This window comes from Macaca thibetana, chromosome 7 (assembly GCF_024542745.1).
Source record: "Macaca thibetana thibetana isolate TM-01 chromosome 7, ASM2454274v1, whole genome shotgun sequence".
NCBI lineage: Eukaryota > Metazoa > Chordata > Mammalia > Primates > Cercopithecidae > Macaca > Macaca thibetana.
In genome coordinates this window covers 32,726,171-32,753,739 of record NC_065584.1, presented here as the reverse complement: position 1 = coordinate 32,753,739, position 27,569 = coordinate 32,726,171, and the positions used below count along the sequence as shown (strand labels likewise).

The window sequence follows — 27,569 nt, the reverse complement described above, 5'->3', positions numbered from 1 at the left end:
AGGCTGGAGTGCAGTGACACGATCTTGGCTCACTGCAAGCTCCACCTCCCAGGTTCATGCCATTCTCCTGCCTCAGCCTCCGGAGTAGCTGGGACTACAGGCACCCGCCACCATGCCCGGCTAATTTTTTGTATTTTTAGTAGAGACGGGGTTTCACCGTGTTAGCCAGGATTGTCTTGATCTCTTGACCTCGTGGTCCGCCCGCCTTGGCCTCCCAAAGTGCTGGGATTACAGGCATGAGCCACCGCGCCCGGCCTGAAGCCTCTACACCTTCTATAAGAATCTCAAAAATTGTTAAAGACTGTGAAAGCCTGTAATCCCAGCCCTTTGGGAGGCCACGGCGGGCGGATCATGAGGTCAAGATATGGAGACCATCCCAGCCAACATGGTGAAACCCCGTCTCTACTAAAAATACAGAAATTAGCTGGGCATGGTAGCACGTGCCTGTAGTCCCAGCTACTCGGGAGGCTGGGGCAGGAGAATTACTTGAACCCGGGTGGCGGAGGTTGCAGTGAGCCGAGACGAGATCACACCACTGCACTCCAGCCTGGGCAGCTGAGCAAGACTCCGTCTCAAAAAAAAAAAAAAAAAAAAAAAAAAAGACTGTGAAAGAACTGAGTAGCTATCTAAAAAAACATTAACAGCAATGCGGGCAAGAAATTGCCGTAGCCCCTGACTACTATTCTTGGATTCTTCAGCTGTGTCCACCAATGTTGTATAAACATGGAAGTATTTAGTCATTTCACAAATATTTATTGAGTACCTACAGAGTCCCAGGAACTCTGGTGTCCCAGGTGTTGTGTTTGGAGGATTCAGGAAAAGAGAGAGTCGTCTCTTTCCACCTGCTGCTCTATGCAGCATGGGAGACAGACAGGTAAACAGGCCATAATAATACAATGCAATGTAGAGACCCAGACACAGGGCTTTGAAAGCATAGAAAATTTATCCGTTAACTCTGCCAGAGGGGTTAGGAAGGAATTCAGAAGGAGATTCAGAGGATGACTAGGAGTCCCTAGGCAAATAGGAGGAGGGAACAACCCATGCAAATAGCTCAGTGAGGCTATGGCCAGTAGTGTGGTTTGACTAAAGCTCACAATCTGTGAGAATGTGGGGAGAGAATCAGAACATAATCAGAAGCCTGATTACCAGGTGCCTGGTCAAGTTGAGGAGTTTGTACTTTATCCTCAGTGCAATATCCTTGTGCAATTCTCTTGCCTCAGCCTCCTGAGTAGCTGGGATTACAGGCATTCGCTACCACACCCAGCTAATTTTGGCATTTTTAGTAGAGACGGGGTTTCACCATGTTGGCCAGGCAGGTCTCGAACTCCTGATCTCAAGTGATCCACCTGCCTCAGCCTCCCAAAGTGCTGGGATTACAGGTGTGAGCCACCGCACCAGGCTCAGAAGGATCTTTGACACAGATATAAAGGATGATGGGCTAGAGAAAGCGAGAGTGGAGGCTTAGAACTGCTTGGGGAGCTTTTCAAATAATTCAGGTGAAAGCTACTGAGGAGTCGATTGTGAGTAGCAGCAGGGCAGAGCTGTTTTCTCTATTTCTAGTTAGGACTTTGGCCCATCCTTCCAGAATTCTAGTGGCAGTGCTTTCAGGGTTCAGGTGAGTGAAGGCACTGTAAAGGTCCTGATGGAGTTTGAGGCAACATAGTGAGATCCTCTCTCAATTTATATTAAAACAAATTAATTAGAAAAATAAAGGTCCTGAGGACCAGGCAAAATGCCTCCGATAAAGAAACCATCATGAACAGGCACCAAGTGGTTAATTTTTTCATTCGTACATTTATGTGTTACTAATTCAGCCAGGGGTTTAAAGAGCATCTTTTTTTATTAGGAAGTGAGCCTTAAAGGTGAATACTCATGCTATGTGCTTTCACTTCAAGTCAGCGGGAAGAATGGCACTCTTAGTGTGGGGAGGTTACCCTGGCATGGTGGCACCTGTAGTCCCAGCTACTCCAGAGGCTGAGGCAGAGGGATCGCTTGAGCCCAGGGTGTCAAGGCTCCAGTGAACTATGACCTGTTTTCTTTTAAAAAAAAAAAAAAAAAAAAAAAAAAAAAAAAAAAAAAAAGCTGGGAGTTTATATTCTAAGGATAGGGTGACAAACGAACAACTTCCAAAATGCGCAAGATGTATGGGGAACAATTAGTTTGGCTGGAATTTGCGTAGGGGGAAAATCAGAAGCTGTTGAGAAGTAAGGCTATAGTTGGTGAAGATATGTGGCTCGTAAAAAGGCAATGGGAGCCCTTTAGAAATTCCTGGGATTTTGTTTCTTTGACTCGGGGTTAGGAAGACAGGGAAGTAACAAGTGCTTTTTTGTGTTTTTGTTTTTTTTAATAGTTAAGGAACCTGAGGCTGGAGGTGGGGGGCAATGTCATCTGCCCAAGGCCACACAAGTGTAAGATCAGGCATGCATGTCTGCCAAGGTTTCAATTCAAAGTCCGTGCCCCTCTTTCGCTCTCTTCCCAAGGTACAGCGGAGGAACAGCGCGGTGCCATTGGGTCCCGAAAGAGAAGGGCGCCAAGCTCAGAGCCAGTTCTGTGGAAGGGTAGGGGGAGGCCTGACCCCGGGGGCAATCTGGTGGCGGGACAGTCGTAGACACCTTCAGGAGAACCAGCTCAGGGTGACAGGCAGTGCAGAGGGCCCCGAGAGCGCCTTAGGGTTGCCTGCTCCAGAGAGCAGAACTCCTGGGCTGCCGCGCCGGCGACTGGGCGAAGCCGTGCGCCCACCCCCTGCCAGTGGTTCGCTCCGAACACCCCTCGTCGGGCGGCGGGTACTGCGGCCCGCCCCACTTCCGGTTGTTGCCGGGCCCTATATCCGGTGTCCGCCCGCCCTCGGCTCCGCCGCCGCGATGCTGTCGCGGTCCCGCTGTGTGTCCCGGGCATTCAGCCGCTCGCTCTCTGCCTTCCAGAAGGTACGGTCTGGCCGAGCCGGGGCCTCGACGGGTGAGGAGTCTGTTGGCGGGCGGACAGGAGGCCTGGAAGGCAGGGGCGCGGCGCGCCGGCCAGACCGGGCACCAAGGGCACTGGGACGCGGAGGCCGCGCGGGCTGGGCGGCCGGGGGCCGTGGTTGCCCTCGGGACCGTTTTGCGGAGCCCAGTGGCCCCCTGCCTTCTTCAGGCAGCCCGCGGGAAACGTTTCCTGCTGTACCCCACCCTCCGCGCTGGAGCTGGGGAGCCGCGCCCGTCCAGTTACTCGACTCAGAGTTAGGGAGGAGGCGCGGCGGAGTCCTCTGGCGGGATTCGGCGCCCGTCTCCTCTTGCCCTGCTAAAATCAGTGGGTATTAGTGAGTCCCGTTGGGAAGTTGAGATAGTTTGGCAGGCCCAGCGTGTTGATTGGGACTGCCAGCACGGTGTGTTACATTTACCTTTGGAGTTACGAGATTCACCTGTCACCACCACTGGTACAGCTTTGAGCGTGTACTTAGAAGAAAAAGCTGGGTGTTCTTTTTTTTTTTTTTTTTTCCATCTTGGGTGACGTCGATAATGTCTTCTTTCTCAACAGGGGAACTGCCCTCTAGGGAGACGTTCCCTGCCTGGTAAGTTCTGCCCTTGCCGTCACCTAAAATGCTCTGCTCCTGGACAGAGCAGTATGTCTGGGGGTGCCTGTGTTTCTCATAATACCTAAAGACAGTTCGGTTCAGAGAGTAGTGAGACACAGTGCTACATAATCATGAGCTATCGTTTATTCATTTAGCTCGTAGTTGTTGAGTTTCTACTGTGTCAGGCAATGTGCTAGACACTAGGGATACTGGAGTGGATACAGAAGTGTACAGTTCTTGCCCTCGTGGAGCTCCTTGGCTAGTTGGATAGTGTCAATTGCTAAACAAGCGAACAAAGGCAAATTTTTGTAACTGCTGAGAAGGAAACATGTGAGGGTGGACAGAAGAGCCCAGAAATTTCTGAGGTGACTTAAAAGTTATGGCCATGGCCGGGCGCGGTGGCTCACGCCTGTAGTACCAGCACTCTGGGAGGCCGAGGCGGGCGGATCACGAGGTCAGGAGATCGAGACATCTTGGCTTACACGGTGAAACCCCATCTCTACTAAAAAATACAAAAAATTAGCCCGGCATTGTGGTGGGCGCCTGTAGTCCCAGCTCCTCGGGAGGCTGAGGCAGGAGAATGGTGTGAACCCCGGGGGGGCGGAGCTTGCAGTGAGATCGCACCATTGCGCTCCAGCCTGGGCGACAGGATACTCTGTCTTAAAAAAAAAAAAAAAAAAGTTATGGCCAGCAGGATGTGACGGAGCTAACCCAGTGAAGCCCAGGAGAAAGAGAATGGCATGTACAAAGACCCTGAGGAAGAAAAGAGGTTGGCAGAACTTAAGAACTGGAAAAAAGGTGATTTGGCTAGAGTATTTTGGTTAACGGAGAGAGTGGCATGAGATAGAAGATGGTATAGAGACTTGAAGGAGTTTAGATTTTATTCCACTAGTTAAAAAAAAAAGTGTCATCCATAGCTTATTTTCTGTTACATGCCTAGCCTAAGTATTTGTTGAATGAGTTGATCTTGTGGGCTTTCTTTGCGCCAAGCATTTATATGACTGCTTTCTGTGAATTTTGTAATCATCACAAAACAGTAAAAAGTATTTTTTCTATTTTACAAATGCATAACCCAAGACAAGAGAGCTTAAAAGCCTTGGCCATGGTCACACACCCAGCTGTTGATCCAGCCAGGTCTACCTGACCCAGCCTGAACTCTTAACCCACCATGCTCTCATTTACTCATAGACTCAACAGATCATTTATTGAGTGTTTACTATATGCCAGCCACTGTTCTGGGTAACAGGGATACAGATGGACTCTAGCCTCAAGATTTTATGGGCTAGCTGGAGAGAGAGAGCAGGTATACAGTTATGTTCCGACAAGGGCATAATTAAATTGTGGTTACTACGAGAGAGGAATAAAGGGTTTGATGAAAGGGTGGAATGATGTAGCCCAGCTTGGGAAGGTTGGAAATGTCAGTAAAGGCTTCCCTGAAGAAGTGACATTTAACTGAGACCTGAATATAAAAGAGCCAAGAAAATGTATTCCAGGCAAAGGGAATTGCTTGTGCAAAGGTTTTCAGACAGGAAAGGACTTGACCAGTGATAGACATGGGAAGAAGCCTGTCTGGCAGGAAAGATAGAGTGGGCTGGACGGTACAGGATCATGTAAAGTGTGTGGACTTTATCCTGAGTTATGAGAACATAAGGCACCTAGCACAATGTCAGCTTGTAGTGGACTCTCAATAACAAATGTATTTTTCAAGTGGGAACCCTGAACAATGTAAGTGAACATTTTCTCCACTTTATAGGTGGGCAGGACAATGGAAAGAACCTTGCATTTGGGGATTTGCATTTGGGCTCAGGGATTCACCTTAGGCTACTCACTTAACCTCCAGAAGCCCTGCTTATATGAAATGGGAATGATGGCAGATAGTCGTTCCACTTCAGAGAGTTGTGAGACTGTAAAATCAAAGTGAAGTCATTATGGGAAAGCTTTTTATAAACCCTAAAGCGCTGTACAAATGAAATGTGCTGTAGGATGAACTCTGAATTAGACTCCAGGTTTCCAAAATCAATGTGGGGCACCAGCTATTCTAGTTCAAGAACATACCATGCTTAGAATTTGCACTGCATAGTCATTGGCTGCTGGACATAGAGGTGACTGGCTTACCTGTGTTGGGATGTTTGTGAGGAGGTGGGCATAAGAGAGAGCTAGCTCTCATTTGGTGTCTCTTGAGCCTATGGTTCAGAAAGAATTGTTAATCTGAAAGAAAAAAGACATAAGAAAGAATTCAGAAGAGGCAGCTGTAGTTACTAGTCATCAGTTGGGGAAATGCAGTTGACTCTGATAAGGACAGCTGGTGGGCAGAAAGGGGCTTTCACCTTGTTGAGAGTGACCAGGGCGGAAGACTTCAGAATGGCATGGGAAGTCAATACACTGAAAGATGGGGACATGATTTTCTCAGCCCTAGGACAACCTGGAGACCCTGAACCTAAAGTAGCCAAATCTTTACCACTAGGGTTCGGGTGATAAGATTTCCAACCCAGGCTTTTCAAACCCGGACCAAATATCCTCCTTGCTTCTCAAATTGGGTTATGTATAGTCACAGTATAAGCCATCCCCTGTCTTTCTCAGGCTTCAGTTGTATTTGGAGACTTGGCGAGAGACATTTTATTATGAAAACATACAGGAATAATGAAAAGTTCTGACTTTTTAAGGAAAATGAGATTATATAATCACTTTGGGCTGTGCCATCAAATTTTTTCTCTTTCCTCCCCGGCCAAACACATTCCCACTCAATCTCACATACCCAGTTGCTCTCTGCCACTAAGGCTACTTTGGAAAAGTTTGAGAAGCAGGACTCTATGATAAAGATTATATCTGTTGCCGTTGATATAACGGCTCTGTCTCAGGGTTGGGGGTGAGCAGACCTCTTTTCCATTCCCAGCATGTATCCTTTGTGAGATAAGCGTTGTTGGTTAAGAGTTATTTTGTTTCTTGCAGGGGTCTCCTTATGCCAGGGACCAGGTTACCTTAACAGCAGGAAGGTTGTGTAAGTATCATTGGGGAGTACAGACATGTGGCCACGGGTTATTTATTAAGACATAAAGTTCTAAATTTGACCATCTGAATTCTTCACTGGCCTCCAGACCTAGAAATTGAGGTGATTATGTTGAGTCCTTAGACTAACCTCGATGTTCACTTTTCCCATGTGATGTTCCTTGAGCATCAGCTCCATGTCAGGTGTTGAACTAGGAGTGTGCCCGCTCTCCACAGGTGTTTAGATTGTAATGAAAGTTAAGTTGGAACCCTCTTTCTATGGGATATAGAAGGGTGCTCCTAGACACTCTGTTTGGATGTAAGTGCAGCTGAAAGGCTCAAGGTTACATTTATTGTGGAGATTGAGAGCATCCTCTCAGTAGCATAGTTACTCATTTTTAAAAACAGTAAAAGCTTAAAACTGGTTGAGTCCTGGGACTGACTAGTTTGGAGGGAATGCTGTTGCTGCCTAATGCAGAGTTTGGAGAAAGGCCACCCATGTGTGTTTCAGATTAACTTCTGCGTATGAATGTTGCTTAAATGCTGCTTTGCATTCCAAATGTTTCCGTGGTGATGCTAAGAGAATACTCCCTACTTATCTGTTCAACAGCTGTCAGGTTGCTTTCTCTACAGGGAGAATCCTCAAAGTGAAGGGGTCAGCGGATGAGCTGCTTACTGTACATCACAATGAGAGTTGTTGTTGTTTGTTTTGAGACAGGATCTTGCTCTGCCACTTTGGCTGGAGTGCAGTAGCCTGATCTTGGCTCACTGCATCCTCAGCCTCCTGGGCTCAAGAGATCCTTTCACCTCAGCCTCCTGAGTAGCTGAGACTACAGGCACGTGCCACCATGCCCGGCTGATTTTTGTATGTTTTGTAGAGGTGGGATTGTTTTGCCATGATACCTGGGCTGGTGTCAAACTCCTGGGCTCAAGCAATCCATCCACTTGCTTTAGCCTCCCAAAGTGGAGGATACAGGCGTGAGCTGCGGTGCCTGGCTGGTTTTTTTAAATTGAGTAAATGTTGCACTCAGTACTAGAAATATGAATTCCTGTGTTATTTTGGAGGGCAATTTGATAGTTATAAGTCTTTGAATGTGTGTACCTTTTTTTTTTTTTTTTTTTTTTTTTTTTTTGAGACGGAGTCTTGCTCTATCGCCCAGGCTGGAGTGCAGTGGTGCGATCTCGGCTCACTGCAGCCTCTGCCTCTCGGATTCCAGCAATTCTCCTGCCTCAGCCTCCTGGGTAGCTGGGATTACAGGCGCACGCCACCACACCTGGCTAATTTTTGTATTTTTACTAGAGATGGGGTTTCACCATGTTGGCCAGGCCGATCTCTAACTCCTGACATCAGGTGATCCGCCCTCCTCAGCCTCCCAAAGTGCTGGGATTACAGGCGTGAGCCATGGCCTGGCCTGTGTGTACCTTTTCGTCTAGCAGTTCCATCTCTAGGAATCTATACTAAAGAACTGGTATAACCAGATTTATCTCAAAATGGCAAACAGCAAGGGATTGGCTAAACTGTAGCACGTTCAGATGTTCACACTATGAAAAGTGGGAAAAAGCAGGTTACAAAATGATTTCATTTTCTACTGTGTGGTATGATCCCATTGTAAGTATTCTTTTTGCTATTTATAATATCCTGCAGTGAACATCTAGTTATTTAGATATTCAAAATGTATTACTCATCTGCAATTAAATGAAAATTGGGACAATCATGAATCTCTACCATAAATACACTAAATATTTGAAAGTAAATAATGAGGAAAAAGTAAACTGTGTGTGGGATCACCCCTGATCATGTCACTCTATTCCAGTATCTTTGTGTGTGTTGTTCCTTTTCTGTGAATAAGGTACCCACTTTATTTAAGAAATCTTTTATTGTAAAACAATTTTTGGTTTTATGTTTTTACTTAATAGTATTATATTTACATGGTTAAAAATTCAAAAAGTAAAAAGGGTATCCATGAGAAGACTTTTTTATCCTTGTCCTCTAGCCCCCCCAAATGCCTCTTGGTAGTGGTGGCCACCCCTCTGGGTTCCTGGATGACTTGCAGAGCAGTCTTTGCACTTGCATGTTGCCTGTTAGTTCTTGCCTGTAGGCATGTACTTTACATGGTTACAAACTATATGAAGAACATTTTGTATTCTGTAGTTTTTAAATATCTTCATTTTTTTCTTGGTTATACATAGACCTTACAGTTATTTTGACGTTATAAAAGTAAAAATACCTAAAGACAACTTAAATCTATTTTACTTTTCTATTATAAAAATGCTTGTTGTAGAATATTCAAACAATCCTGAAGTGTAGAAAGTGAAAGTCCCCATCAATCCAAATCTTTCTCCCAAATGGTGTAAGTGTGCAACACATAACCAGAGATACCGTGTATGTCTATATCTCTCACCCCTCAGAGGTAACCACTGTTAATGGCTTTGTGCATACAGGGTGAGTTCATTCTCCAGTTTCTGTTATTACTGTAAAGGCCATATTTGTAAATGCCTTGGTCTTTGAGGTTCATTTTGAACGAGTCCAGAATGTATTGATATGCTGCTTTCTAGCAAGAGAACCGAGTAGGAGATACCATATGGAGTTTGTGTGTGGTTTTTTTGTTTTGGGGTTTTTGTTTTGTTTTTTTTGGCATAACACCTTGTTTTACTTCCGAGTTAGTCTTGTTAATCTTGCTGCCTTATCTGATCTGAATCTGTTATCTTGAGGGCAGAAATTCCATTATACCTTGCACAATGGCTTGTACCCTGGGCAAGCCATATATCTATTCTGGATTTAGTTAAGAAAGAGACCTGGCTGGACATGGTGACTCACTCTCGTAATCCCAGCGCTTTGGGCAGGATCTTGGAGACCCATCTGGGCAATGAAGTCCGTAGTCTACAAAGAGTAATTAAAAAAAATTAGCTGGGTGGCATGTGCCTGTAGTCCCAGTTACTTGGGAGGCAGAGGTGGGAGGATCCCTTAAGTCCAGGAGTTCGAGGTTACAGTGAACTATTATCATGCCACTGTACTGCAGCCTGGGTGACAGAGCAAGTCTCTGTCTCTTAAAAAACAAAAAACCAAATCAAGATTCTAAGTCCTTTCAGTCTACAAAGGACCAAGGTGCTTATTTTTTCTTTAAAGAACCAAATGTAAGTCTGTTTTGTGAGAGCTGGCATTGCATTGCAACACAGGGGCCTGGGCGTACTTGGGGAGCTCACCGTCTAAGGTACCTGGGTCATTAGGCTCTACTCCAGACCTGCTGAGTCAGAATCCCTGGGGGAGAGGCCTAGACATGTGAACTTTGAAAAGGTTCCTCCCCAAGTGACACTGATGTACACCCCTGGTCAGGAGTCACTGTTTAAGGGAAAGGTGACCCATGGGGCCTTAACTAAAGTGTGAGTGGTTCACCTGCTAAAGGAGTTAACGTGTGTTTCTTTTGTAGCATTAACAACAACAGTGTCTTCAGTGTTCGCTTCTTCAGAACTACAGCTGTATGCAGTAAGTACCTGCCTTCTTGGGAATGGAATTTTATGGGAAGAGCAACAAGTGATTGAGTTTAATTAAAGAAAAATAATGAAAAATGAACTACTTGTGATTTTCTTTTTTGCATTTTTCCTAGAGGATGACTTGGTTACAGTCAAAACCCCAGCATTTGCAGAATCTGTCACAGAGGGAGATGTCAGGTGGGAGAAAGGTAAGATTTAGTTTCCTCTCTTCTTGTTTTTCTTTTTGTTTTTGGTTTTTTTTTTTTTTTTTTTTTTTTTTTTTTTTTTTTTTTGAGACAGAGTCTCACTCTGTTCCCAGCCTGGAGTGCAGTGGTATGATCTCGGCTCACTGCAGCCTCCACCTCCCAGGTTCAAGTGATTCTCTTGCCTCAGCCTCCTGAGTAGCTGGGATTACAGGTGCCCACCACCACGCATGGCCAAGTTTTTTTTATTTTTAGTAGAGATGGGGTTTCACCATGTTGGTCAGGCTGGTCTCAAACTCCTGACCTCAGGTGATCTGCCCGCCTTGGCCTGCCACAAAGTGTTGGCGTGAGCCACTGTGCCTGGCTCCTCTCACTTCTTAAGTTTAAGTGCTTTCTAAAATTCTCCCCTCCACCAAGGATAGTTGTAGAATTTATAGCTCTGCCCTTTTCTTTACATATGTACTTTCCGCTGGCCCTGTAGGAAAGGGTTCTTGTAACATACTGGAGGCTCCCCGCTAACAGGTAGCCTTTGATTGTCTTTTCAGCTGTTGGAGACACCGTTGCAGAAGATGAAGTGGTTTGTGAGATTGAAACTGACAAGGTAGGCTTATCTTATATTACCAGTTTTTCATGGGCTTCCCTTAGTTAACCTAATGAAACAGGGACTTAACCGTTGTTTAGAGATAATTTTTAACTAGCTCTAACCTCAGTTGTAAAATTATTGGATTTGTTCAATTTAAAAAAAAACTTTTTACATTTAACTTCCTTTTTTTTTTTTTTTTTTTTTTTTTTTTTTTTTTTTGAGACGGAGTCGTGCTCTGTCGCCCAGGCTGGAGTGCAGTGGCCGGATCTCAGCTCACTGCAAGCTCTGCCTCCCGAGTCTACGCCATTCTCCTGCCTCAACCTCCTGAGTAGCTGGGACTACAGGCGCCCGCCACCTTGCCCGGCTAGTTTTTTTTTGTATTTTTTTGGTAGAGACGGGGTTTCACCGTGTTAGCCAGGCTGGTCTCGATCTCCTGACCTCGTGATCCGCCCGTCTCGGCCTCCCAAAGTGCTGGGATTACAGGCTTGAGCCACCGCACCCGGCCAACTTCCTTTTTTTTTTTTTTTTTCTGAGACGGAGTCTTGCTCTGTTGCCCAGACTGGAGTGCAGTGGCCTGATTTCAGCTCACTGCAACCTCCACCTCCCAGGTTCAAGCGATTCTCCTGCCTCAGCCTCCCTAGTAGCTGGGATTATAGGCGCATGCCACCACACCCAGCTAATTTTTGTACTTCTTATAGAGACAGGGTTTCGCCAGGCTGGTCTCAAACTCCTGACCTCAGGTGATCTGCCTGCCTCTGCCTCCCAAAGTGTTGAGATTACAGGCGTGAGCCACCGCACCTGACCTGCATTTAACTTTAAATTGTTTGCTGTGTGTGTACTATGTACTTCATTTAGTAGCTTTAGTCTTGTAGTGTGTGGTGATGGGGTGAGGAGGGTAAGTAAGCTGTTTCCAGTTTTTCCTGTATCACTTGGAAACCTATTAACTGAATATTGCCTGAATGTTTCTGAGAAAGGACAGAAAGAGTGAATCTTCACAATAGCGTTGACTTGTCATCACCTTTGCTCTGAAATTGTGGCCTTAGGTGTTTGTGTGCAGGGCCTTATATATTGTGTTACCACTCTTGTGACTCATTGGAGGTTTTTGTTGTTGTTGTTGTTTTGAGACGGCGTTTCGCTCTGTCACCCAGGCTGGAGTATAATGGTGCGATACTGGCTTCACCTGCCAGGTTCAAACGATTTTCCTGCCTCAGCCTCCCAAGTAGCTGGGATTACATTTTTGTAGTTTTTAGTAGAGATAGGGTTTCACCATGTTGGCCAGGCTGGTCTTGAACTCCTGACCTCAAGTGATCCACCTGCCTTGGCCTCCCAGTGTACTGGGACTACAGGCATGAACCACCGTGCCCGGCTTCGTTGGAGATTCTATACAGCTAATTTTCTAATGCTGGATAAACATTTGGACTTCCTCCATCTGTCTTCCTCTTCCAGACATCTGTGCAGGTTCCATCACCAGCAAATGGCGTGATTGAAGCTCTTTTGGTACCTGATGGGGGAAAAGTCGAAGGAGGCACTCCGCTTTTCACACTCAGGAAAACTGGTGGTAAAGAAGTTCTCCTGGTGCTCAAGGTCTCCAGTGTTCCCTCTTGGGATTGGGACTGAGCATAATGTGCCAATTCCCTGATATGTCAAAGACTCTGTCATTCCAGCTGCCCTTAGTTGAGGGAATAAGGGGTAAATTTATATATAGTGTGAACTTTAAATGTCAAATTCTAGAAGAAAAGTTTATTTTTAAAAAAATAAACCTCATACTCTGTTCTTTCCATGGGTGTTTCTTAGCAGGAGCTGAGAAACTGAACCTTTTCTTATAGATACACAGATTGAGCATACCTAATCTGAAAACTCAAAATCTGAAATGCTCCAAAACTGAAAATCCAAAATCTGAAATGCTCCAAAACTGAAAATCCAAAATCTGAAATGCTCCACAACTGAAAATCCAAAATCTAAAATGCTCCACAACTGAAAATCCAAAATCTAAAATGCTCCACAACTGAAAATCCAAAATCTGAAATGCTTCAGAACTTTCTGAGCACTGACGTAATGCTCAAAGGAAATGCTCGTTGTCTATTATGGGGAATTTCAGTGTTGTTTCTTATCACATCTATTCTCTCATATCTCTAGGAAGGGTTGGTATTTCTTTTGGGAAGAAATGAGAAACAAAATAATTTGTACTAGACCTGATAGGATTAGAGATTAATAACTGTTTATCTGACTCTTAGTGAAATTTTATAACCACTAAAATGTCTATTTCTTTTTCCTAAGCGAGAATCATACTCGTAGACCAACGAGTCACAAATGTCTATTTCTTTTTCATTGTTACACTAATAATGCAGATCGACCACATGATTGAGGTTAATCAGGCAAGACCAGAAGCTCGGAGTAGAAAACATGTATGGTAGAAGGCTAGGAAATAAGGGTAGTCCTCCTGTTGCAGAAGTTTCTCTTAGCACTAACCCTGGATGTAATGTCCAGATGGGTGAAAAATAGAAACAAACATTTCATTTAAAGTTGTGAGATTATTACTTGGCCACCTCAGTGATTTATGAGTCATCCTGGATGAAGCGCTTTTTTAAGCCTAAGTCAGCCCTCGATGAATTTTTTTTTTTTTTTAATTTTTTTTTTTTTTTTTTTTTGAGATGGAGTCTTGCTCTGTTGCCCAGGCAGGAGTGCAGTGGCCTGATCTTGACTCACTGCAACGTCTGCCTCCAGAGTTCAAGTGATTCTCTTGCCTCAGCCTGTTGAGTAGCTGGGACTACAGGTGCGTGCCACCACGCACAGCTAATTTTTGTATTAGTAGGGACGGGGTTTCACCATGTTGGCCAGGATGGTTTTGATCTGTTGACCTCGTGATCCGCCTGCCTTGGCCTCCCAAAGTGCTGGGATTACAGACGTGAGCAACTGCACCCAGCCTATTTTTTAGTAGTATTCTTGCATATATAATGTTAGAATAGAGGATGGAGAGTATCAGTAATTAGAAATACGTTTATGTATGCATTTCAATATTTTAAATTGCCTAGACTTTTTTTTTTCTCTTGGAAGTTTACATTTTCTTGGGCTTGGTAGGTGCTTTGAAAGTACTTGCTGAATTTATTCAGTAGAAACCTGTGAAATCGAGGAGGGAGCTAAATTGAGCCAGTTATCTGATGGACATTCAGGGACCCTGAGGAATAGAGAATAGTGCCTTATGTCATTGTGTGTGTGTCTCATAGTGCCTTGCATATTGCCAATACCCAGTAGACATTTGTTACTTGATTGGAGCTAGAGTTTTTGCCACTAAATTTGGCTTAGTAGCTGTGATTTGGTTGCTTTCCATTTCAGATAGTGCCAGTGGCATCTACTTTTCTTGTTTTTCAGCTGCTCCTGCTAAGGCCAAACCGGCCGAAGCTCCTGCTGCTGCAGCCCCAAAGGCAGAACCTACAGCAGTGCCAGTTCCTCCCCCTGCAGCACCCATACCCACTCAGATGCCACCAGTGCCCTCACCCTCACAACCTCCTTCTAGCAAACCTGGTAGGCTTCCAACTCCCACGTGTCATGTGGGGGAACATCTCGTCTAATATGTTGCCTCAGGGTAAACTCTAAGACTAATCATGGTTCTGAACAGGCCAGGTTGACTGCCTTGTAGAAAGAATTCTCGACTTTGTATCTGAAGTTCTGTTTTGCATCTCAGCTTTCTGTTACTAGCTGTGTGTCTTTAGGCTAGTCACTTAATTTATCTGAACAGATTATTCATCTGTGAAGTTGGAGTGATACTAATACACCTCAGAATATCTTGAAGGTTAAGTAACAGGACATATGAAAGCACTGGCACAAACTCAGTAGATGTTTCTTTCTTTGTCTGATGCCACTTTATCCTCTCTTCATTTTCAGTGTCTGCAGTGAAACCCACTGCTGCCCCACCACTAGCTGAGCCAGGAGCTGGCAAAGGTCTGCGTTCAGAACATCGGGTAAGCCTCTGCGGACCACTTCCAGGAAAGAGGCAGGGGGCAGTGTTGAGATTAGTGGAGTATGGGTGTGGTGGTGCCTACCTTTGAATGGCTGGCAGCTCATTCCCTCAACCTTGACAAAGGGAGTTTAGAATATAACTTCTTCATAGTCACATCACCATCAAATGATAGAACTAGAACCCGAGGTCTTCTGAACACTTGTTCAGTGGCTTTCCTGCTATATTATGCTCAGTGAAAGCCTTGGGTAAGTTAAATATTTGTAGGGGATGGTAGCTTAGTAACTCACCCCCTTCCTCCCACGATGTCACACACTTCAGAGAGGTGGTTTAGTGAGCTCTATTCCTATACTTCCGGGATACTTAGCTGTAGCTAAGGGATAATACTCAGTAGCAATAGCTGTCAGGTGCAGACATAAAACCTCAAGGAAGTATGGTCAAGAGTGTGGTTCTTCTGCCTGAGAATACTTCCTAAAAATATGATAGCCTCAAAAGTTTGTTGCTTATGAGGTTCCGTTCCACAAATAGCTATTGTCATGCAAGTCTTTAGCAATAGAAAGTGCCCTTTTTCTTATGATTCTTATGTTGGCTAGACTACACTACACTACATTCTTTCATAAATTGGTTTTGGTTTTTAAATCACCGTTTCTGAGCCTTCATTCTTGGTCAAGCTTCAGGCACATCTGAGTGAGTAGTTTTGGCCTGTGTTTGCATGTTTTTGCTTGGAGGAGAAAGGGCCACTACAGGAAAGGGAAGCCTGGAGCTCTTGTTTTACTTAGGTACTATAGCCCTTGGCCATCCACTCGTGGCAGGCCATGTTCTTTCTGACTACACGGGGAATGCTTGACCCAGAGAGATCAGATTATCAATGCTTGTTCCACTCTCGCTTTCAGGAGAAAATGAACAGGATGCGGCAGCGCATTGCTCAGCGTCTGAAGGAGGCCCAGAATACATGTGCAATGCTGACAACTTTTAATGAGATTGACATGAGGTAGTGTCTCTAGCCCCTGTTATCCCCTAGGCCCTTTTTTCTTAGAGAACACTCGAACTTGCCCCTGTCCTTATCTCCTTATCTAGTGCTGATTCTAAAACTTAACTTGTCAGGGAAGAGGTATTTCTTTGCTTTGTTTATTGTTTTTTTTGTTGTTGTTTTGTTTTTTGAGACGGAGTCTCACTGTCTCCCAGGCTAGAGTGCAGTGGGGCCATCTCGTCTGACTGCAAGCTCCACCTCCCAGGTTCACGCCATTGTCTGGGTTCACGCCATTGTCCTGCCTCAGCCTCCTGAGTAGCTGGGACTACAGGCGCCTGCCACCACGCCCGGCTAATTTTTTGTATTTTTTTAGTAGAGATGGGGTTTCACCATGTTAGCCAGGATGGTCTCGATCTCCTAACCTCGTGATCCACCCGCCTCAGCCTCCCAAAGTGCTGGGATTACAGTCGTGAGCCACTGCGCCCGGCCCGTTTATTGTTAACTTTCACAGAGCGACCCACTGGCTTCTTCTTTAATTGGCTTTCCTGATACTATGCCTGCCTTCTCCATGACCTTAACCTTAGCCTTGACTAGGTGTAGTGGTTCACACCTATAATCCTGGCACTTTGGGAGGCCGAGGCAGGCAGATTGCTTGAGTCCAGGAGTTCAAGACCAGCTGGGTAACAAGGTGAAACCCCACCTCGACAAAAAATACAAAAATTAGCCAAGTGTGGTGGTGCACACCTGTAGCCCCAGCTACTTGGGGGGCTGAGATGGGAGGATCGTTTGAGCCCAGGAGGTTGAGGGTACAGTGAGCTGAGATCATGTCACTGCACCCCAGCCTGGGTGACAGACTGAGACACCCTGTCTCAAGAAAAACCCAACAACTTAGCATTTTAGACTTTTAAAGCTGAATCTTGTGATTTCTGATAAATGAGAGTAGTCATAGTTGTACACTCTGACTAGTGTCAGGTTGCCAAACAGAGATGGGACAACCAGGCCAACGTGGTTTATGCAAAGGTCTCCCACTCGGGATGGAGAAGCCTTGACAGCATGCTGAGAGCCTGGGCAGCACATCCTACTTCTTTTACACAGGGGTTGCTCCTTACATGTTTTCCTAAGTGATTCAGAATCGGGTAGATGAAAAGGCAAAGATAGGCTAGGCTTGTCTTTCATTTTACCCAGCTTTGATAGTGAAATGGAAAACAAGTTGTGTTTTTAACTAACCTTAGAATGTTAACCAAAGGTACTAATTCACTGGGTATGCCCATTTCTGTAGTGAGCTAATTGTTGACTCACCTGTTTTCAAGATTTTGATGTGTTCAGGTATCAGCACTGTCAGGAAGAGAAATTTGACAAACATGTTTTGAGTGTGTACTGTGTACAGAGTACTGTACTGTGGAATTCAGTGGGGTTATAGACTGGGCGCCATGGCTCGTGCCTGTAATCCCAGAGCTTTGGGAGGACAAGGAAGGAGGATCGCTTGAGCTTAGGAGTTGGAAACCACCCTGGGCAACATAGCGAGACTGTCTCTACATAAAATTTAAAAATTAGCCAAGTGAGGGCTGGGTGCAGTGGCTCGCACTTGTAATCCCAACACTTTGGGAGGCTGAGGTGGTTGGATCACATGAGGCCAGGCCAGGAGTTCGAGACTAGCCTGGCCAACATGGTGAAACTCTGCCTCTAGTAAAAATACAGAAATTACCCAGGCATGGTGGCGCGTGCCTATAATCCCAGCTAATGGGAAGGCTGAGGCACGAGAATTGCTTGAACCCAGGAGGAGGTTGCAGTGGCAGAGATTGTGCCACTGCACTCCAGCCTGGGCAACAGAATGAGACTCTATCTCAAAAAAAATAAAATAAAATCAGGTACGGTGGTGTGGACCTATAGTCTCAGCTACTTGGGAGGCTCAAGTGATCCTCCTGCCTCAGCCTCCCAAATGACTGGGACCACTGGGAACACAGGCATGTGCCACCAGGCTTGGCCAATTTTTTTAGTTTTTGTAGAGACAAGGTCTTGCTATGTTGCCCAGGCTGGTCTCCTGAACTTCTAGGGTCAGGCCATCCTCCTGCCTTGGTCTCCCACTGGAATTATAGGCATGAACCACCAGGCCTGGCCAGAAAAGAATTTTTAAACAGGTCTTCAAGAATGGCTAGCATTTTGTCAGCCTTGTGAAGAAAGGTCATTCCAGACGATGTTAACAGTGTAGACCATGAGATGGGAAAGTAGAAGACACATTTGAGAAATTGTCAAAAATCATTTCTGTTGTGAGGATTATGTATAGCAAAGAATGGTAAAGAAGGTTGGATCCTTACTTCAGAATGTTTTGAATGCCAGGGTAGGAGTTTATATTTAAGTCAGGAAGCAAATCAAGTCTCAGGTCATCTCTTTGTTTCTTTTTGTCCTGAGGGTTTAGTCTGCATATCTACTTTTCATTAGAGAAATTTGCTTTTCTTTGGAAAGGCTTTGAAAAATAGGGAGAAGGGATGTTTTCCTGATAGTGTGCTGTGGTATTGTTTAGAGTAGGGCTCTGTGACCTGTTTTACTGGATGTCATCCATTCTATTGGGAAACTTTCTGAAGAGACTGGATGACATTCAAGCCAAAGATTTCTCTCTTGTTCATAGGATGTAGGGGAAGGACCTTGACTAATGAATCACAAAGGCTGCAGCTTATGTTTCAGTGCATTAGGGCCAAATTGTACACAAATTGAATTGGACTTTGAAATTCTACCCAATTTCTTAAGACAAAACATGTAAATATTTGTGTCCCTGAAAGATGCAGTTGGCCCAACAGCTTTGATTGGAAAGTAAGCATAATAGCTGGATCTCCTTTCAGCAGCTAATCAAGGTGTCACTTAACAATGGCTTGCAGTCTTGCTGCAGCCTAATTTGGTTTAGATCGAGTGCCCTTTGGGTCTTGTGCTGATCAGCTAACCCATAAGGGACCTTTCTGAGACCTTCTCCCTTTCCCTGTTGTCCCAGCCTTTGCCTCCAAGGGCAGAGCTCTGAAATAGAAACTACTTAATGACCAGACAATGACATTTGGGCAGGTTTGAGAGCAGAGATGTTTATCACATCTCTTTCCCTCTTCTGCAGCTCTTGTGTCTTGGGAACCAGTAATGTCTTTAGGGTGGTAATCCTAGCACTAAATAAGGTTAGAATCAGGAAAACAAGCATTTTAAACCCAATCAGTCCCCCTTGGAAAAACTTCCTTTTTCAAAAACAAAAGATTTGAAGGGGGCTGTTAAAATTGTATCACATCTTACCTTTCATGCTAATGTCTAATTAGGCCATTAGAGGGAGAAAGGGAGAACCGAGCATTTGGCCCTGAGATAAAGTTAAATTCAATTTTCATCGTAGAACTGCATTATTACATTCCGATAAATACTGAGGTTTCTGCAGCAAAGTGATGGGAAAGCCATTTCCCACTAACTCTGCAATGTGTCTTTGAAAAAAACCAGTCCCAAGAGAATAAAGGCTGTTCATGTTGTAAAGGCTTTTCAGAAGACTTGCTGCTTCATCTGAAGGGGAGCAGCCTAAACCACAGGTGGCCACTTTTCTGAATACCAAGAAATCACAGCCATTAAACTAATCTTAAGGGCAAGAGCTATGTCTTAATTAGCTTTGTATCTTGGTGCCTGGCCCTGACCCTCACATGTAGTAGGTGTTAGTGCCTGTTTGAAAGAATAAGTGGATGGAACTGCTAACTCTGGAAAGATGAAGAATGAATATGACTTTCTATGAGTCTGAAAGAACACTGGGTTATACCCTTCCGTGCATAGTCATGACTGCTTTTTCCCACATGGAGCCTCATGTACCTGTGAAGTGTTTATTTTAGTCTCCACTAATCAAGAGATACGAGGAGTATCACATGGGAGTTATACTCAGATTTAGTGGTTTTTTTTTTTTTTTTTTTGTATTCTAACAATAAATAAGAATATTGCTTATTTTGTAGATTTTGTTTATACTTTAAAACAATTTTTTTTTTCAAGATGGATAGCTCAGTTATTCAGGGGAAGGATGTTGGTGTGCTGTGTGATCTCTTGTTCATATGATGTGTCACTGAAATCTGACTTCTAGACCATGAAGGAGCGCTGTAAAGAGCTTAACCCACCTTAAAGACAGATTGGGCCTGATTCCTTTATATTTCTTTGTAAAAGAACAGAGTTACTGTGTTAACCTCAGGTAGACTATTTCAAAACTTGAACTAAGGTAATGGTCCAGAGTGAGGGAAAAGCTCTCACCTGATTGTGTATATGGAGTGAGAAACCTGTGTGAAAGTCAAAATACAGGCTTTGTGGTCAGTTTGTTTTGTAATGTTTTCACAGTAACATCCAGGAGATGAGGGCTCGGCACAAAGAGGCTTTTTTGAAGAAACATAACCTCAAACTAGGCTTCATGTCGGCATTTGTGAAGGCCTCAGCCTTTGCCTTGCAGGAACAGCCTGTTGTAAATGCAGGTGAGTTGCTTGTGGCCAGAATCAGAGAGGTCCTGGAAGGTAGGTGTATGAGCACAGACCTGCTCCCACATGCAGAGGATCAACAGACCAAGGCTTTTTATTTGCTACCTGTAGAAATATGGGTATCTTCCCCAGGGATTTCTTGGTTCACTTCCTTGAAGCAGCATCATGATTACTTTCTCCCCACCAGCTGGGCAGAACAGTTTCTCTTCCCAGTGTACTGCTTGGCAGCTGCTCAGGCAGCAAGCAGTTGTGGGATAGCCCAGTTCTCCAGGCTGTCTCCTATCAAGGTGGAAGCTCGTGTTCTGGCTTCCTCCCCTTCCCCAGCTCCACAGGCCCTGTTACCTTGGGGCCTGACTTCCACACTTGGTGTAGGCTCCTGGCTGACCATCGATCTCAGGTGGATGGGCCTCACTGGGAGCTTGGGCTTGGCCTCTCTTTGATGGACTTGGTGCTCATTTTCTTTCCTTTTTACTCACCTATGTCATTGTAGTGTGGACCTAACAAGCACTTTGCTTTCCTGTTGACACACTTCTCTGTTCCTTGGGAGATTGGAGAGGGGGCAGTGATACTTTTGCCATCCTCAGCAATGTCAGGGGCCCTAAAGGTCTAGAAGCAGAAGCCCTAGTCCCTCCTGTTGAATAGTGTGCTCTAAGGAGGTAGAATGCCAACTTTGTTTTGCCCATATGTATACCTCTTCTTGTTTTTCCCATTCTTCTTATGCCTCCCTGACTGTCTTTTTCAGTGGCCCGCTTCTGCTTGCCCACACATGTAGGCGGCTCTCAAAAGTTCTCATGGCCTCTTTTTTCATGTTACATGCTTCCTCCGGATGTCTTATCTAACAATACAACGTGGACTTTCTGTGGAAATGATTCCCAAGCCTTTATTTTCCCATTAGTGCTAGGTGTACATTTTCAGATGCTGGTTTGCCATCTCTCAAGGTAGCATATTTCAAAGCCAGATCACCCCGCTTACTCTTGGATCTCCCCTCTTACTCTTGTTGAGAGTCGGAAGCAGAGAATGTGTAGCATCTCTGTACCCCTTTTCCTTTCCGAATTTGCCCTTTTTTGGAACATTTGTTAACGTTAGTCATTCTCTGCAAAGGCAGAGCTTGAATAGAGCTACTTAACGAGAATTTAGTGCATACCTATCCTATGTAAGCCAGTGTGTTGAGCCCTTCTTAGGGCTGCCAAAGAAATGGATGCTCCTCTGCCCAGGCGCAGTCAGGGGACTTGGGAGATACTATGCTTGGTTGGGATGGAGTAAGTGGAATGCCAGCTGCCTTGCATAATGCAATGGTGTTCATGGTGGTTGGTCCACCCACACTGTATCAAGCTCTGCAGATTTTTACTCTGTTAATGCAGATATTACCTCATTAGCCTTGGCCTGCCTGGGGAGTTGTGTGTAACATGTATTTTCTCTCTCATAGTGATTGACGATACAACCAAAGAGGTGGTGTATAGGGATTATATTGACATCAGTGTTGCAGTGGCCACCCCACGGGTATGTTGGGGCAGGAGATGGGGAACGCTGGTCTTAGACCCTCACCTTATCTGTGTGAAGAAGGAGATCACATAAGAGAAATCATTTCTTTAATTCTGTGTTTTTAGGAAGGAGTTAGTAACTTTTTTTCTTTTAAACCATGCCACATTCTTTTATCTTAAGACTTTCTGTTAATCACATTGAGTAATGAAGGTATTCTAGGGAGGGGATACCACTGGTTGAATCAAGGGAATTGTAACTATAAAAGGTAATGTTAATTTGCAACTGAAAACAGCTCTTCACCCTCTTCAGGGTCTGGTGGTTCCAGTCATCAGGAATGTGGAAGCTATGAATTATGCAGATATTGAACGGACCATCACTGAACTGGGAGAGAAGGTAAAGTAGAAAGATGTATACAAGCTGCTGAGCAGGCGAGGGAAAAGAGCCTTCGGAAGGCTGGGCTCGCCAGCGAGCAGTGCTCATGGAACGTCAAGTGCATAGCCCCTGAGAAAAGCAGTGGCCCATGAGAGCTAAGTATTTTATCTATCTGGTGGAGTTCACCGCGCTCTGGTAACTGAAATCTCATCAGATGAGACCTGCTAGAAAAGATCTTCTTTGAAGTCTTCAGCTCTATGAAGTTGTGCCTTTTCTCTGGTGGAGCCCTGGTCATAGACACCTCAGCCGGACAACTGTCACACGGAGGCTGGCGCTTGTGCCATCAATCTCATGATACAAGCTTTCTGGACTTCCTTTGCTTTTTTGTTTTTAGAGGCAGGGTCTCGCTGTGTTGCCCAGGCTGGAGTAGAGTGGTAGAGTCATAGCTTACTGCAGCCTTGCACTCCTGGGCTCAAGCGATTCTCCTGCCCCAGCTTCCTGAGTAGCTGGGACTACAGGTGTGCACCACCATGCCTAGCTAATAAAGTTTTTTGTAGAGGTGGGGTCTCACTGTGTTGCCCAGGTTGACCTTGAACTGGCCTCAAGCAGTCCTCCTGCCTCAGCCTCCCAAAGTGCTGGGATTATGGACTGACTTTAGATGAAGGAAGCTGGGTTGGCTTAATATTTCAATGACGAAATCTGTTTTTAGGCCCGAAAGAATGAACTTGCCATTGAAGATATGGATGGCGGTACCTTCACCATTAGCAATGGAGGCGTTTTTGGCTCGCTCTTTGGAACACCCATTATCAACCCCCCTCAGTCTGCCATCCTGGGGATGCATGGCATCTTTGACAGGCCAGTGGCTGTAGGAGGCAAGGTAGGAACTCCCTTCTAAGGTCCTAGTGGCTAGGTCTTGATGAAGGGGAAATCCAACTAAATGCTAATTGCAAAACATTAACTATAATTCTAGGCCTAAGTTCCATTTCTTAGTTTCTAATAGCTAAGGCACTGATTATCAAATTGTGGTCTGGATCAACATCATCTGGGACCTTGTTAGAGATGCATATACTTTTTTTTTTTTTTTTTTTTTTTTTTGAGACGGAGTCTCGCGCTGTGTCACCCAGGCTGGAGTGCAGTGGCGCGATCTCGGCTCACTGCAAGCTCCGCCTCCCAGGTTCACGCCATTCTCCTGCCTCAGCCTCCAAGTAGCTGGGACTACAGGCGCCCGCCACCACGCCCGGCTAGTTTTTTGTATTTTTAGTAGAGACGGGGTTTCACCATGTTAGCCAGGATGGTCTCTATCTCCTGACCTCGTGATCCACCCGCCTCGGCCTCCCAAAGTGCTGGGATTACAGGCTTGAGCCACCGTGCCCGGCCGAGATGCATATTCTTAGACCCCATCCCAGACTTAAAGAAGAAGTGCAGATGATCCTGATGCATATTCAAGTTTGAGAACCACTGAGCTGAGAAGGCTTGTTTGCTTCTATGGAGTGGGGGATATAGTTGGAGACATGGTCCCTTGCCCCTGGGAAACAGATGACATTTATGCATGTCAGTCTATGAGCTGGCAAGTTGTATGATAAAGCTTGGAAGTTTCCTAGGAGTTCAGAGAATTAAGTATTAAAGGGGCTTGAGCTGGCCCTTAGAAGATATGTTGATATCAAAAGCTTTCTGGGAACTCCTGTGTTTAGAATCTTTTTGGGTTACTGACTCCTGTGTGAAACCAAAATCCGTAGATCTTCCTGGAAAATGCCCACACACCCAACTACACATACAATTCCAGAATTTGTAGACCCCAGCTTAATTTTTTTTTTTTTTTTTTTTAATTCTAACACCAGAGAAGCAAGTACAGGCAGCCAGAACTGAAGGGAAGACTTTCCTCGTAGGCAGCAGATGCATTAGAGGGCAGAGTATGTTTTTAAAAAATAAAAGACAGTTGTGAGAGGACAGTTTTCTTGGCAAACTTTGTTTCTGAGTGGGGAAGCTTTGCACTGAGGGTAAGGCCTGGTCTTTGAAAATACTGTAAATATGCAGAGGCAACATCAATAGGAAAGGCTCTGGAAATAGGAACTTTCTTATGGGCCGTGCTAAATCTCCTCCTTCAGCAAGGCTGGCTGTGGCTTGCTGGGGACAAACCTCTTGACCTTTCCTCTCTGTAGGTGGAGGTGCGGCCCATGATGTATGTGGCACTGACCTACGACCACCGGCTGATTGACGGCAGAGAGGCTGTGACTTTCCTCCGCAAAATCAAGGCAGCGGTAGAGGATCCCAGAGTCCTCCTCCTGGATCTTTAGGAGGAACCCACACACCCTATAAATTGATCATGCAGGAACTGAAAATCAGTCTTCTCCCTGTCCCGTCATGGGTCCCGGGTTAGCCTGGTGACAGGCAGGCACATGCTGTTGGCCTCAAGCAAGGAAGCAGAGCACTATGTAACCAGCAGTCACAGGTCTTTTCTTGGTGTTCCTGCCAGGCTCTCTCCCTCTCTGCACCTGTCTCATACCCTCGAATATCTTAATTCCTTAGGCTTGAGAGAGAGAGCGCCTTAATGAATGCTCATCCATATTCCTGCCTTTCTTCCATCAACCCTCCGCAGAGATGATTTTGCTTCTCCCTAGTGCTGGTATACTATAGAGAAACCCCCGGGGACCATGTTATTAAGTTCCTATCTTTTGAAAGTTTGTTCTGCAGAGATGTTTAGGAGGATGCTGTGCCTCCCAAGCTCAGAGCAGCCTCTGTCCTGGCTGTTCACATTCTCCCTTGATTCCACTTGTGTGGAGGGATTGAACACAGGCAAAGAGGTGCTGCTTTGCTTCTTCAGTGGCACCTTCATTCTCCGTTGTCATTGACTTCAAGATGCCTCTTCTACCTCTTCCAGGAAGCACAGGCCAGGGGATCTGGGCGTGTGAGTGGGAGGAGAGGGCAGAGGTCCCCTGAGGTCACGTGTTGTAATCACCATAGGAGAGCCCGCGCCGACGCTCTCCATCATAGGCTTACACCAGGAAGACTCGTCTTGGCACAATCTCACACAGCTGGGGCTGTAGCAACCCTTTCCAAACCCTTTCCTGGTTGCTGGGCCTCATTCTAGCACCTTGTTCTTAGAGCAGATTCTAGCACATCATGGCAGTGGGACCGAGCATGGTCCCGAGGAAGGGCCGTAGCCTGGTAGAGACTAGGGAGGGGAGGTCTCCTCTAGACTGACTCAGATTGACTTGAGCTTTTCAATTAAGTTGCTTTAAGCACGTGGGCTGAGGAGGCAGTTCTTATTCCTTCCTGCGTTATAGTGGGGCCTTGTCTCTTCCTCTGCAGGACACAGATCTGGAGGACATGGACTAGGGTAGGAAACCACCCTGAGGGTGTTAGTACATAGTAGTGAAATGGATGAGGTCATTTCTAAGGTGTGTTGCCCGTGGATCTGGGCACAATCATTGGAATTCCTTGGAGCATGGTTAAATGCGAATGAAAGCTACTGGGATTCATGGCTTTGTATCCAACCGCATCCAGGCCTGAGGCTGCTGACATTTGACACCAGGGCCAGTAGAGAGTGCCCTTTTGTATCTTGAGCCAAGAAGTGAGGCCTGGGGGTGGGGGAGGGGGGAAGGGGTGGGAGCCAATACTGAGTGCCTGCAGCATCTACTACTCTGTCTTCACTATTCAGAACTTGTAACTAAAGTATTTAAAGAAACTGATTTTAAATGCAAATTAAAGGGCAGATGTTCTCAAACAGGGTTCCTGTATCTGTGTTCCTTTTGGCTACCGAGGTGGTACAAGTCCCCAGCACTGTTGCACTGACATCATTGAAAACCACTTAAGGTCCTGTTGCTTATCTTGTGGAATCAGAAATCCCTTATGTGGAAGTTAACACTGTCCTAATTTGACAGAAGGTAGAATCCTGACTGCCAGCCAGGAAAGTGTTGCCAAAAAGAGTCAACCTCTGTAAAATATTTGAAGAGATTTATTCTGAGCCAAATGTGAGTGACTGATGGTCTGTGACACCACCTTTAGGAGATCCTGAGAACATGTGTTCAAGGTGGTCTGGTTCCAACTTAGTTTTACACATTTAATACATTTTAGTGAGACATAAGACACCAGTCAATACCTGTAAGATGTACAGTGGTTTGGTCTATAGAGGGAGGACAGCTCAAGGCCTAGGGGTGTTGTCATAGGCAGAATCAAAGATTTTCTGATTGGCAATTTATTGAAAGAGTTACTATCTAAAGACCTGGAATCAATAGAAAGTAATGTCTGGGTTACAGTAAGGAGTTGTGGAGACCAAGGTTTTATGCAGATGAAGCCTCCAGCCGGCAGGCTTCAGAGAAAACAGATTGTAAATGCTTCTCATCAGACTTAAGGAGCCTGTTTTAGGGTATAATGAGCCATGGCTGGCTCCCTCTTCCCACCATGGCCCAAACTAGCTTTTCAGATTAACTTTGGAGTGCCCTTGACTGAGAGGAGGGGTCCATACAGATGGTTGGGGGGCTTAGGATTTTTTTTTTTTTTTAAGTTTTCAAAAGCATCATAGTCTTTTAGTGCCCCAGCTTCCTTCAGCCCGTCAAGCCATACTCTAGAGAATTTGGGGTCACCATCTTGATGAAGCCCTTTCAAAACACCAGTAGACTTGCATTTTTTGTGGGGGCTTACATTATTTCAGTGATGGATTTGGGAGGGGTGGGAGCATCTCATTTCATTTGGATTTGATTACCTCATGTACCAAGATGCTCAAGGTCAATACACATGAACAGGTGAGAGTTGATGACCTCCTAGGAGCAGTGGTCAGTGAGGGTGAGTATACAGGGTTGGTAGCTAACCTAGACTGTAGGTGGCAGGTGTGATGGATTCCAGGCTTAAACACAGCCTTGCCTTTCCACAGTCCCTGTCTGCTGAGCTCTCTTGCAGTGAGGCCATCCCTCTGTGAAGGTCTCACGGGAGGGAAGTGGGTCCCAGAGGGTAGAACTAGAGCTCTAGTAGATAGAAAAACAAATTAGGTTGAATGAAAGGAAGAACAGGACTTGGTGTTAGAAGCTTTAATTTATCTGGTAAACCTGCAAAATAGGCATTGCTTGCCCCATTCTATCGAAAGGAGGTCGACTGTAAGAGCTGGGACCCACAGTATTCTAAATTCAGGGCCCAACAAGGTACCAGACATGTAGCGTTGGGTGGATGAAGCACAGAAGTTCCAGAAGTGACTTGTGTTTCATGAAGCAGTGGTTGGAAGTGGTCCAGCCTGACTTAGGGAGAGTAGCAGAAGGAACACTAACTTGCAACTCTGGCTAGGTTGTGTCCTTAACCTCTTTAAGCTTCAGTTTTCTCAGGAGCTACCTTCTGTTGCAAGGGGTCACTGTGAGGATGCAACTGGCATTCCCCCAGGCACCATGAGCCTCTTCCAAGGCTTCTTCATCCTCTTCCCCACAGAGCCTGGTCCTCCTCCTGACCTCACCACTTCCCCTGAGGCCCAGGGCACAGGTGGCATGCTGCTCACCACCAGCCCTGCATCCTACTTCCTGGCAGCCCCCAAGCTCACTCTTGACTTCACTC

The 27,569-nt window shown here is 45.5% G+C and overlaps 1 protein-coding gene across 1 annotated transcript; it reads left to right on the top strand.

Moving 5' to 3' along the window:
- The first annotated feature begins 2,806 nt into the window (after positions 1 to 2,806).
- On the top strand, positions 2,807 to 25,758 carry DLST (dihydrolipoamide S-succinyltransferase). The gene is made up of 15 exons (XM_050798836.1): positions 2,807 to 2,924; positions 3,514 to 3,547; positions 6,500 to 6,548; positions 9,964 to 10,019; positions 10,141 to 10,215; positions 10,755 to 10,810; positions 12,239 to 12,350; positions 14,162 to 14,314; positions 14,675 to 14,751; positions 15,641 to 15,738; positions 20,047 to 20,177; positions 21,607 to 21,680; positions 21,972 to 22,055; positions 22,744 to 22,911; positions 24,194 to 25,758. Exons 1-15 carry the CDS (start codon positions 2,862 to 2,864, stop codon positions 24,326 to 24,328), a joined length of 1,365 nt encoding a protein of 454 aa, XP_050654793.1. The 5' UTR covers positions 2,807 to 2,861; the 3' UTR covers positions 24,329 to 25,758.
- The last annotated feature ends 1,811 nt before the right edge of the window (positions 25,759 to 27,569 follow it).